Below are 12331 nucleotides of genomic sequence, written 5' to 3'. Positions count from 1 at the left end.
TCAAATAAACTCAAAAAATTTTAATATGCCTTGATTTAACTTTTAACGGTAGTCTGAATTGAGATGTGCTGCAAGTGTAAAATACACAGTGGATTTCAAAGTCTTAGAATGAAATAGAGACTATAAAACGTTCCATTAATAACTTTTTGTGGATTACACGTTGAAATGATACTATTTGAGATATAGTGGGTTAAATGAAATATATTATTCAAATCAATTTCACCTGTTTCTTTCTACTTTTTGAAGTGTGGCTACTAGAAATTTTTAAATTTGAAATTTCCTGTCTTATATGGCTCACACTTATGTCTGACATATTTATATTCAACCACGCTCATAGTCTACCCTTACAATTTTCTAGTCTTAAAAATATTGTGCTCAGAGGATAAAATAGTTACCCTAATACATCAAGGAATTATAACCACCCCGTTATTTAATATCTTGTTCTAAGCTTAAAATTGAGGATATAAAGTCACTAGCAGATATATTCCAAACATATCAGGGCACACACAAACTGGCACCCTGCAAAAGGCTTTAGACTCCAACATACTTACCTCACAAATCTTTTCTGCCTCCAACTTTCTAAGTCACTCGCTTGTCTTGACAGAGCACTAAGTTTTCCTGCCAGGTCCTAAATTTTAGTTCTACCTACTTCCTGAGGTTGATATTGTCTTCAAACCCTACCTTCACCTTGTCTGATCCTGCGATATAAACTCCTCACTCCCATGGACCACCCTGCCCACTGGCTCAGCCTGTGCCTTACAATGTAATGATTTTTTTTTTCTCTCTTTTTACCCATTTATTCGATAACATGAAGAGCCCTATTTATCCAGGCACAGTCTTAATTTCTGGTTTATTGGTATCATTATCGTGTCTGCAAGTAGAAGCATTCTTCCCTTTAGAACTAAGACATCTAGACCAGCAGAGCCTAAAGTCATAAAGACAAGAAGAAAATACTTTGCTACTGTATCTTCAGTGTATGAGGGGGAGAAGCAGTTTCTATTCCCAGAGCCATAATTTCAGGCTACGAGAAAAATAACACTGTACATTGGATGCTAACTTAGAGCATATATCGCACTTGGTAGAAATGCCCCAGCCTAGCAAGATTTCACCACCTGGCTGGTACTGTAACTGGATCTTAAAAAGGCTATCCCATCATTCCATTAAGCTAACTACTTCAAGATGATGGGGTACAAGGCAATCCCTGTGACTTCCAAGAGTGTGGGCCCATTGCCATAGTTCATTTGCTATTAAATGGGTTCTACACTGTAATGATTTTTACACAAAAACATCCGAAATCTCTTTGTAGATATTATTTGTACTAATACATTAAAAACTGCGTGCAATCATAATGTCAAGTTTTGGTGCTGCAGTTGCCCAGAACTTTATGATTGCATTATATTCATGGGTATGTATAAATTATATTGAAGTTTTTAAACTTTTTTTATTAAAATTATTTTCCCCAGCTTTATTGAGGTATAATGACAAATAAAAATTACATATATTTAAAGTGTGTACATTGTGAAATGATTACCACAATCAAGCTAATGAGCATATGTATCACTTCACATATTTACTTTTATTTTGTGTGTGATAAGAACACTTTAGATCTACCTTCTTAACAAATCTCAAGTATATACTACATTGCTATAATTAGCTACAGTCATTTGGCTGTACATTAGGTCCCAGAACTCACTCATCTTATAGTTGAAAGTTTGAACCTTTTGACCAACCTCTCCCCATTTCCTCCAACCCCTTGTCCCCCAATAACCACCTTTCTACTCTATTTCTACACGTTGAACTGTCTTAGATTCTACACATAAATGAGATCATGTAGTATTTGTCTTTCTGTGTCTGACTTATTTCACTTAATGCAATGCCCACAAAGTCTATTCATATTGTTGTAACTAGCACAATTTCTTTTTAAAGGCTGACTAATATTCTGTTTTTGTGTGTATGTATGTACCACATTTTCTTTATTCATTTATGAACACTTAGATTGTTCCCATGTCTTGGCTATGGATTTCTCTTTTTAAAGGGCAATGGTTTGTTAAGTTATTACAAAATGGGCAGTTAATTTCATTAGTAATAATTTAAATATTCTCTATGTAAGTCACTGGCACTTCTTGTCTTTAATTTTTAAGAGGCTATTTTCTACGCAAAAGGATGACAACTTGAAATAGCGGTGCATTTTATCCTGTTACTTTTAAAGAATCATAAACACAACCCTTTATTAAGGAATTTGAACTTACAAAAGATAATTAGATAAATATGATAGGGCCAATTTTTAATAGGAACACATATTTTAATACTTTTATACACTAATTTGGGTTAGTCATCCTGGTTTTAGCATAAAGTTAGGTTTAAACTTCCTCAGTTGATCTACTCAATGTTCCTGGACTATTAAAGAGATTATAGTTAATAGTTTAGATTGTCTTTCTAAGTATTCCCAAAAAGGCCAGGCCAAAGTCATAGCATCACTGCACTGGAATTTTTACCAAAAAAAAAAAAAAAAAAAGATGAAATTTTGGAGCAAGGATTAACTTTAGCTATCATCTTGTCTAGCTCTTTTTTAATAGATAAACTGAATCTTAAGAAGGTAAATGACTGGTCAAGACTGCAGAGCTGGCCCTGCCAGAACTGGACTCTCGTCCTTGTCTCTCTGTCTAGTGTCTCCTGTTTTGTGTTGGGTTTTTTTATCTACCCTGTACTATTTCCTCTCTCCAATATGGTAGAAGTAGCAAGGAAGAATCATTTAAATGCCTTTTTTATTAATGCAAAATAAAGATTCTCATTTTTCTCCTTGTACATAAACAGCACTTTTTATTTGTATTTGATAGCTTTTTAACCTGAACTAGATGCAACTTAGTTTGCCTATAATTCCATACAAATGGCCTCTACTACAAGCTGCCTGATTTAAAAAATTTACACAGCTTCCTAGAGAATCGATAGGAAATATTTGGGTGAAATTCTGATCATGGTATGTGTGAATAAATGTAATGTTATACAAATGGTCATAACACGGTACAAATAATTATTTTTATGAGATTTCCTTGAACCTAAGGGTTGGTGGAAGAGATGAATTCAAGGTTGCACACAGGGAAGTGACAGTCAGTTGGGAACCAAGATGGTGAAATGCACTTCTATGAGAGACGCTGTGTCCTTCCCTGTTCTTATTCAGACTTGGATCCTAAAGAGCATTCTCTGGCGGCCTTCAGAGGTTCCAAGAGCCATTAGTGAGGGCAGCAAAAAAAAAACATACTTAGGGGTAAGCAGATAAGTAATTATTTTTTCCCCTTTAAAAATTCTGCACCTATTTGTTTCTTTTCCCGCACCACCACACAATTCTCAAGACACAAGCCGAGTGTCCTACAATTCAATTCAATTCTGACACTATCCACCAGAAGATAGCATCAGATCCCACAGGTTTTGGGCTCAGTCCTACAAAACTGTGCCCACATCAGAGGCCAATCACAAGCCCAGGTTGTCACCTGTGCTTCTGACCAACCAGCTATAGATTCGAGGTTCCCACAAACCCCTCTTTAGATTCCCTTAATTTGCTAGAGCGGCACACAAACTCAGAGAAACATTTTACTCACTAGATTACTGGTTTATTATGAAAGGATATAACTAAGGAACAGCCATATGGAAGAGCCGTATGGGACAGAGTTTGGGGAAAGGGTGCAGAGCATCCATGTCCCCTCCACGAGCCTCACTCTCCCTGCATCCACACGCTCACCAATCTGGATGCTCTCCAGCCGGTCCTTTCAGGTTCTGATAGAGGCTTCATTACCCTGTCCTCTCATGTCTCATTCTTTAAGTATTCTTTCTGTGTCTTGAATATACTTTATCACTATGAATATCACTTATTTTTTATTATTTGTATATGTGTCTTTCACTCCTAAAAAATTGTGAGCACTTCAAGAGCTGATGTCATTGTATATTTATCTGTGTATTCCCCTCCAGGTATAGCTTTTGTTTGTACTAACGAAAAATAGCTTTTGAGAATTTGCCTGTGTAAGAGGAGCCATTAAACTTTGTAACGACAAGTGAATTGAAATTAACTCAAAGTTTATAACAGGTAAAATCATAAAATATATTTACAAAAATAGCATTAATCTCATAAAATGGCAAATAACATGAATATCATTTTGTTGAAGTAAAAACTGTTTAGAGACAAGTGGAAAAAATAATTTATTGCAGATTCGTTGCACATTAACACAGAACATTTATACATATATTGATGTGTTGATATGAAATATTAACTTTAAAGACAAACATTTTCACACAAAAGTACTTGCACTATATTTTATAAAGAGAGATATTAATAAATTATCAGAGACAATTAAGAATGACAGGCCAATTATTCCAATAAGAATGCATTCTATGTCAAAATTAAACTAAGTTTTCTGAACATGATGTCTCAGATGTAATTACTTTCTTCTAAGCTAAGAAAAAGAAGCTCATTTCTGGGAATAAAAGGCCAGGGAGGGCTCTGATGCACAGAGCCTCTCCACGGTGATTCCAGCTTTATTCCTGGATGTGGTTAGAGTCCAAAACCTGGATCTCAAGCTAATGTAACAGCTCAGTGGGAAACTGCAGCTCTCTACAACAGCTACATGTAGTTAATGAGATTTAATACAAGAGATAAACTACAAATGAGAGCATTTTAGAGGCATTATAATTACCACATGATTTGAATGAGTGACCAAATATTTTAATAACAAAAATGCACATTTTCTATTTCTGAAGGAAAATTAGCATAATTCAAAATAGTCACTATTTTCTTAGCATGGTATATTAATTCTTACTTTGGGAGTCTGAAAATAAATCGTATTTTTTCCCTAAAACTTAGAATTCACTCTTCTAGAAAATGATTTCTATAATGATATACACCAACACGATATAAAGTTTGTTATGTTATAGTCATTAAAATATACATATACGTATATATGGAGCACGAAACTGATTTGGTAAACCACGGTCTGCACACGCATGGCCAAATACTGTTCAGTTTCATTTAATTCAATTCAACAAATATTTATTGGGTGCCTACTACTTGCAAATTACCAAATTAGGCAAAGCTCATAGTAGATTTTAAGACACATGAAGCACACGTCACTCACATCTAAAGCCAAACTTTAGATAACATATTAAACCTTGAAAAGAATCAAAAGCAGAGCTAAAGTTGAATAGTGAAAGATATACCTAGGAGAAAGGCTTGGGATAACTGAAAAGGACAAAGCAAAAATCTGTATCCATAGTTGATAATCGCTCCTAGGCTTGCCATATGTTAGGGCATAAGTGGAATCTCATCACAGTCTTCTTCCCACAGCCCGAGATTCAGTTATCATCCTGCTTTGATTCCTTAAAAAAGTAGAAGAAACAAGAGATTAATTTTCAGTGATAATAAAGCTTATAATATCCCTCAAATTTTTATTTTCTATAAGATTGTGATCTGCATTCATATCTACAGTTTTTCTGTCATTCTCATCATAACTTTGGGTGGAACAGGGCCACTCAACTGAAATACCCCACACTTGAGGTATAGTTTAATTTATCAGAACAACATCAGTAAGCATGCCAACCTCCTAAGTAAATTATTGAAAGTAAAAACAGCTGAAAGAAGATAAAGGTAAATATTTTAAAACTTGGCATTCCTTTCCTTTTAGGATTTGTTATACTCTAAAAGCATTTTTAGGGAATGGTATGCACACAGGAAAAGAAACATAATCAAGTAGTCACACCCCCGCTAAAGAACCAATGCATCAACAGGGGAACAAAGTGTCAAACTCGTTTTCGGATGCGACACTCTGTCAGTGGGGAAAGGCTGCGCATGACCTCCCTGTGTATAAGTCCTCCGGCAGTGACAGGATTCCAGTCTGGTTGCCAATGTTCTGAGATCCACTCCAGCACACGGCTTCTGGCTGGAGTACAACCAAGGTACCAGCACGAACCTAAAGCTTCCGACAGAATCATTTAGATTCTGAAATATTAGCAATTATTCTTCTCTAGAACACACAAGGACTAGGATTTCCAAAGATCTCCAAACACTCCACAGGAAGACAGCTTGGTTCTCACAAAGACCAAGGGCCAAGAAATGCTGATGGGGATCTCAGAACAGCTCAGGGAGTTGAAGGAAGAAGGCCAGGAGGATCCCCTCGCAGCCCACTGACCTCAGTCGTGTTTGAGCCATATTAGGAAGGAAGAACAACAAGAACAACAAAACAGATTTTCTCTATCCAGTACGTTCGGTTTTAATTTCATTAGAGGACAAAAGCCGGCAGCCATAAAGTATCCCCTAAGAAGTATTTATTGTTCTAACTGGACCGTTAACTGTGCAGCATTTCTCCTGCTTTACTGAAGAATTCATTTCTGTGAGCAAGAATTCTTTTCAAATGAAACATATTTTCAATGGTTATGATTTAGCTCCCCATATTTATAGATTGTCTTGAAAAAAAAAAAAAAAGAATTAGGTTCTGATTAGTCATACCTCTGTTCCTGTATTTTTTCTGGATAGAAACCAAACTTGCATTGGTTCTTTTTTGCCCTTCATGGACACTGGGCCTCTGTGCTCCAAATGAAACTGTGGATCTGAATTTTCTGGTGTCATAAGACATCTGAAAGTCAGGCGACAGGGAGTAGGGAGAGAGGTATGGAAAAAGGTTGCACAGAGAAAGTGACATGTACCAAAGTTATATATCGAGACATTAAGGAGAGATGCTAAAGTTATATTTAAAGGTAACTCAAGGTATGGGGGACAATAGTCATATCAGGAACTCCTAAGATGGTATGAAATCTTTTAAACTGGAAATAATGACACGACACGATCTTTTCCAATAAAAAATAAACAACCCTGGGGATGGGGAGCATGGCCCAGAGGATGCAGTTAGCATTAATGTAATGGCTAGGTGGAGAGCCAAAGGAGAGAAAAAGCAATCAGGGGGAACGTTTTATAAACTGTAGAAACATCTAACCAATGTACTGTATACTTGAAACTAATAAAATAAAATTTAAAAAATAAATAAATAAACAATCGTAAGAGCGAAGATGATTACGGCTTCAAGGTAACAAAAATCACTTGGAGAGTTAAACCACATGCAAAGACATTTTCTTTGCAAATCAATAAATACCAAGACACATTCTCTTACCTGTATGTATATTCAGACACATTTATTTTTCCTTTTTCTCCAGTGGTTTCTGTTCTGCTTGTGAGGTTGACCGTATTCCCAAAAAGACAATACCGAGGCATCCTCTGTCCTATGACACCTGTAACCACCTCTCCAGTGTGTATCCCTATCGTTATCTGCAGAAATCAAAGCTTTGCTTCAATAACTTCAATCACTAATACACTAATATTTGCTTATTTTATATTACAGAATAATGTTGATTCAGCATATAAAAATCATAAGAATTCTCTAGAAGAACTTTTGAGTATATTATAGACAAAATGAAAACTCTCAAAAAATCTTCCAAGAGAATTATTCTTTTTCTAAAGTCTGAGGGATTCAAATGTGAATCAGGCAACTTATATGAGACACAAAAAAAGAAACCTGAAAATAAAGGATAGGAGATTTTATCTCATCCTCATGACATTCAGCACATGGGACAGACGGGGTAATTCCAGACAGGTGGAGAGATTTGCCGTCTCCATGAAAGAATGTGATACAATGAGCTCAATAAAGTATTGCAGTTTTTGTTGTGAAGATGCTTTTCCTTACACGTAATTAATGATTGCCTGGTCGAGAATATGATTTGTTGCCCACAGAGGTCTACTACCACTATTATAATATCTATTTTATTTACTAACCTGAACAGATTCACCATCTACTTGAACCTGGCCAGCAATCTCCATCATGTCCAGGGCCAGGTGGCAAATGGATCGTGCATGGTGGATACATGGCTCTGGTAAACCACTCACTGTCATATACTTGTCACCGACAGTCTCCACCTAACATAGCACATATATTTAGATGTTTATTGGTTAGCATAAACAAGACTGTTTCATTTGCTAACCCTATTTAAAAAAACATTTGTCCAAGACTATCAGTAACTTTAAACTCTTCTCCCACTTAGTTTTACAAAAACTCTAATGCATTCAATTCCAAGATGAAACCTTGCAATTATTTGAAATTTACACACATGGCACTTTGATTACAGGCAAGTACAGACACGGCATTATTTTTCCTTTTGTAAATTCTGAGTTCTTACCTCAGATGCCCTTATAATTCAGCAGAACGATGTTATTGCCTTATTTCACAATAAAACAGTGATATTTTGATGGCACAAGAGCCACTGCCTGAAGTTCAATGATTTTTCATGGTCATTAATCATTCATTTTTATGACATGCTCACCAATTGTTACATTGTACCCCAGAAAACAACCATAAAATAAATAGTTCTTGTGGCACTTATATTACTCCAGATGCCTGGGGATGGTTTAGTTAACATTCTTTCCCTTAACAAGCAAATGACTTCATTTTTCCAATATTAAATTTGTTTCTCATTGAAACCTCGGGTCGAAATGCCTTATAAATGTTTATCTTCAAGTTACGTTATCTAAAATTTCCCATGCTGCATGACTTCTTTACCGTGCAAAACATTTATGTATTTCAGTAAGAATTCTCAAGTAGAGCACAAAAACGAATGCTATGCTTATATTATGTATGATAAAACAACCTGCTCAGATTTATTAATGTAAGTACAAAAAAGGCCATTTTATTTTATTACATTTCATTTTAACTAAGGAATCATCTGCTCCATTCATTCTGGTTACAAGGAAGAGAACTTTTTAAAGCGAGAGGTGATTATTTAGGATAATGACAAATATTGACTGCGTAGAGGATTAGGTAATATATCAAGGCTACCGTCAGAGAACTCTGCAGTGCCTTTGGAGGGCAGGGTCTGAACAGCGCTGCTTTACGAAATGATCAGGACTTGCCTTATAAACAAATGGATTTTTCCGGGAATCGGTCAGTGTGTCAAATCTGGTGTAAAGGTCGTTGAGAAGGTTTACAATCTTCATGGCCCCTTCTCCAGATGCATGCTTGCTGCAGAAAGCATTGAAGCCCACAATGCCACTAAAGAGGATGGTCACATTGTCATATCTTTTAGCAGGCACTGGACGCTTGTGTCTTAGCTCATTGGCAACAGATGGAGGAAGGACAGAGTATAGCAACCTATTCAGTGGGATTAGAAAAAAGCCATGGTAAGAAATGCTGGAAATAGTTTTAGTGCTTCTATTGGCCATTTCATAGAACATTAATGTCGTTTGCACCATAGAGGCCTGAATTCTTATAGGACACCTCCAATATTAGTATCAAATATTAGCCATATTAATAAGTAAAAACAGGACATATACAAAATATACCAATTCAAACCAAATCAAAACAAGCCAAACCCATAGACAAAGAACTGGCAATAAGAAGTCAAAGTATTCATTTCTGGTCCTGTATTCTGACCTCAATGTTATGATATTCACAGTATAAAAGTTGTCACCAGCAGCACTTAAAACACTGTATAAGTATCACAATACCAGGAACATGTTTATCTCCCAGGAATAAAAAATTCATCTCAATTGTTGTAAAGTATTGAAAGAAGCAGATTTCTCTTCGGACTCGTTCACGCCTCACTCTTCTGCAGAAGAAACTGGTAAGACAGGTGGAAATTGGTCTGGACAAGAAAAGATTTGTTTCTATCGGCAACCCTGACACAACTACAATGACATCAGGGATCATGCTGAGGGGACAAGTGCGGTAAACACAACAGGGGAAAGATGACTATGATGGATTTATAGCGAGACCTAAGGGCTCTTGGCATGAGGGCTCAAGAGAACAAATGATGCCTCCTCCCTTTCTCTTCTCTATTGCCAGAGAAGTTTAATGTGCAAATGGAGCTGAGCTCTTATTATTCTGCCTAGCTTTAGAGAAATTTCCCCATACTTTAATATTTAACTTTTAAACATTTATAAAATATTTAAAAACTACATTTGAATATTAAACGTGAACAGAACTCCTGAGCTTTAAAGAAAAATAAAACTAAACAGTTAATAATTAAATCACCTTGATAAATATTTACAAACAAAACATTACCTAGGTGGTTTCCTAAGAAAACAACCCAGAGCAAGATACTGAGTAACTCAAATTTACAAACCCATACGACTTTGAACCTTAGTCTCTAGCACTGTTTTACAAGGTCCACAAAATGTGATATTTTTCATGGATGAAGTTGTACCAGATAACAATAAAACATACGGTTTGAATCGTTTTTCAAGCAGTGGGAAAAATTTGAGTTGCCTGCCCCGTGTATTTTCTGAAATTTGCAAAGTACCTGGATAGATTAGGGAGTCAGTTTCAGACCATGAGGAAAGTGAAGTTGTCTCAAAGAAACTAAACACAGCTTCCAGCTTCATTATACAAAGGCCAAGACGAGTGAATTAAGATGCTATGGATTCTTTCAGCAGCTGTGAAGCTAGAGATAGCTCGGCGGCCTGGCAGAGGACATCAGATATCGTCTTCCCAGCACTTCCACCCTCCCCTGAAGGCCCTCGGTAAAATGGTTTAATTCGAAAAAATAATTAAAAAGCTATAGATAGAGACAGGTATTTAAGTGGCATTCTCTATTTCACGCATGCTATTAATAAATAGTTAACCGATGTGTTTCTGTGTGGGCATAGCATCCATCCATGGGCAACTAAGCATGTATCAATGCAAGAACAGTATAGAAAATGATACTATTATCAATATTCTGACTGTTTAGTAGAGTGAAATAGTTCTTATGGAAGTAAGGCAGATCAGTTCAATTCTCTATTATGGAAATGTTAAGAATTAACACAGAGACCCTGGGAAAAATATCTTATGAATCTCGGTGACTTAGTGTTTTTAATTATACATGAAAGAGTTCAAGTAGTATGCACAACATGTACTTGTTTAAATGAATTACTTGAAAAATGAAGTATTACCTTAAGGGTACATGCCCAATATTTTATAATTTAATCTTCCATTCACAGAAAAATAGTAGTTCTGTATTTTTATTTTTTTGCTAATCTTTGTATTTACAGACATAATTGTTGTCATTACAGATGACATTATAATCTGTCAGATTCATATCAGCCAAACCTTAAAATAATGCAGAATCCAAGAAAAAAAAACTTTTAAAATATAATGGCCAACTCTAAGTTCAGGGTAATCCTCAGCACTTGGCCACCCGCTGGCATATAGAGGATGCTCAATCCATATTTCTTCCATAAAAGAATGAATGAACAGGATAGTTGGACCTTACAAATTTGAATTTTTCTAGTGATTTTCAGAGATGTTTTAGTCCATATTTTTTCAGCTTGGTTTGTAAAAATAGAAAACATCTCCACTACCATTTGGACTGATTTATTTCTGTACTCATAACTTCTGTTTTAAGTGATCGGAAGAGTTTATTTGCTACTCTGGAGCTTCAATGGCCCCATGCCTTTTTAGTCTGATTACTAATCTTTGCTATAGTAGAGTCAAAATGTACGATGCCAAACCACCATGTCCTTCAAGCACAAGGTGACATACTTACGTGTCTGTCTTTTTCTTTTCATCTTCCAAGGCTCTTAAAGTGAGCTGCAGCCTGTCTGTCAGGATTTCCAGTTCTTGAGTCAGTTTGTATTCCTCTCTGAATTGTTCTCCCAAAAGAACGAGATCACGCGTGGCATCGTGCAAAGGGATGTCACTTAGATACAGACCTCTCCTTGTCAAATCGTCCAGATTCATCACACTGTTATACAGAGAAATGAGGCGAAATCAGTCCAACCTATCCACATGACAATCCCAAACTTGATTACTGTCAGGGAGTATAATCCTGCCATCTCCTACCATTCTAAAGCTTCTCAGACTGAAGAAAAGAAATTTGGACAATTGCTCAAAGAATGTTACTCCATTCTTTTAGAGACTTAAAAATCTATCAAAGAGCGGTGAACCTAAAATGCGTTTTTGTCAAACTGCACTTTTTGATGCCGTCAGCCTAAATTGCCGCTGCCCTATGGAAACTGCTCAGGCATTTAACACAAGGCTGTGATTTATTACCACATTTTTTCCTCATTATCAAGAGATAAATTAAAATTTATCTTGATAAATTTTAATAATTCCTCATTATCAAGAGATAAATTAAAATTTACCTTTACTCACTTTAACAAGGACAATTGTGTGTCTTTTGAGAAACTAGTTCATTTCTTCCTTATGGATTCTGTGACTCCTGTAACTGATTGTTTTTTCTTCTAAACAAGATGATTGAAAGTTTACAACTGGACTTATGACCCATCTTCAACAAGTATTTTACATATTTATGACTTTCTGATATG

At 35.9% G+C, this 12331-nt stretch overlaps 1 protein-coding gene across 1 annotated transcript in view; it reads right to left on the bottom strand.

The window, feature by feature from the left end:
* Nucleotides 1–4166: 4166 nt before the first annotated feature.
* Nucleotides 4167–12331, bottom strand: part of GUCY1B1 (guanylate cyclase 1 soluble subunit beta 1) — a 47127-nt gene continuing 38962 nt past the window's right edge. The window contains exons 9-14 of the mRNA XM_011360328.2: nt 11551–11748; nt 8939–9176; nt 7808–7948; nt 7149–7303; nt 6491–6617; nt 4167–5364 (exon numbers count right to left, since the gene is read on the bottom strand). Coding sequence (XP_011358630.1) covers nt 5341–5364; nt 6491–6617; nt 7149–7303; nt 7808–7948; nt 8939–9176; nt 11551–11748 — 883 coding nt within the window. The 3' untranslated portion in view covers nt 4167–5340. The remainder of the gene's footprint in view (nt 5365–6490; nt 6618–7148; nt 7304–7807; nt 7949–8938; nt 9177–11550; nt 11749–12331) is intronic.

The sequence above is a fragment of the Pteropus vampyrus genome, unplaced genomic scaffold, assembly GCF_000151845.1.
Source record: "Pteropus vampyrus isolate Shadow unplaced genomic scaffold, Pvam_2.0 Scaffold53, whole genome shotgun sequence".
In the NCBI taxonomy this organism is placed as follows: Eukaryota; Metazoa; Chordata; class Mammalia; order Chiroptera; family Pteropodidae; genus Pteropus; species Pteropus vampyrus.
The sequence above is the reverse complement of the archived record's forward strand: the minus strand, read 5'-3'. Positions and strand labels throughout refer to the sequence as shown.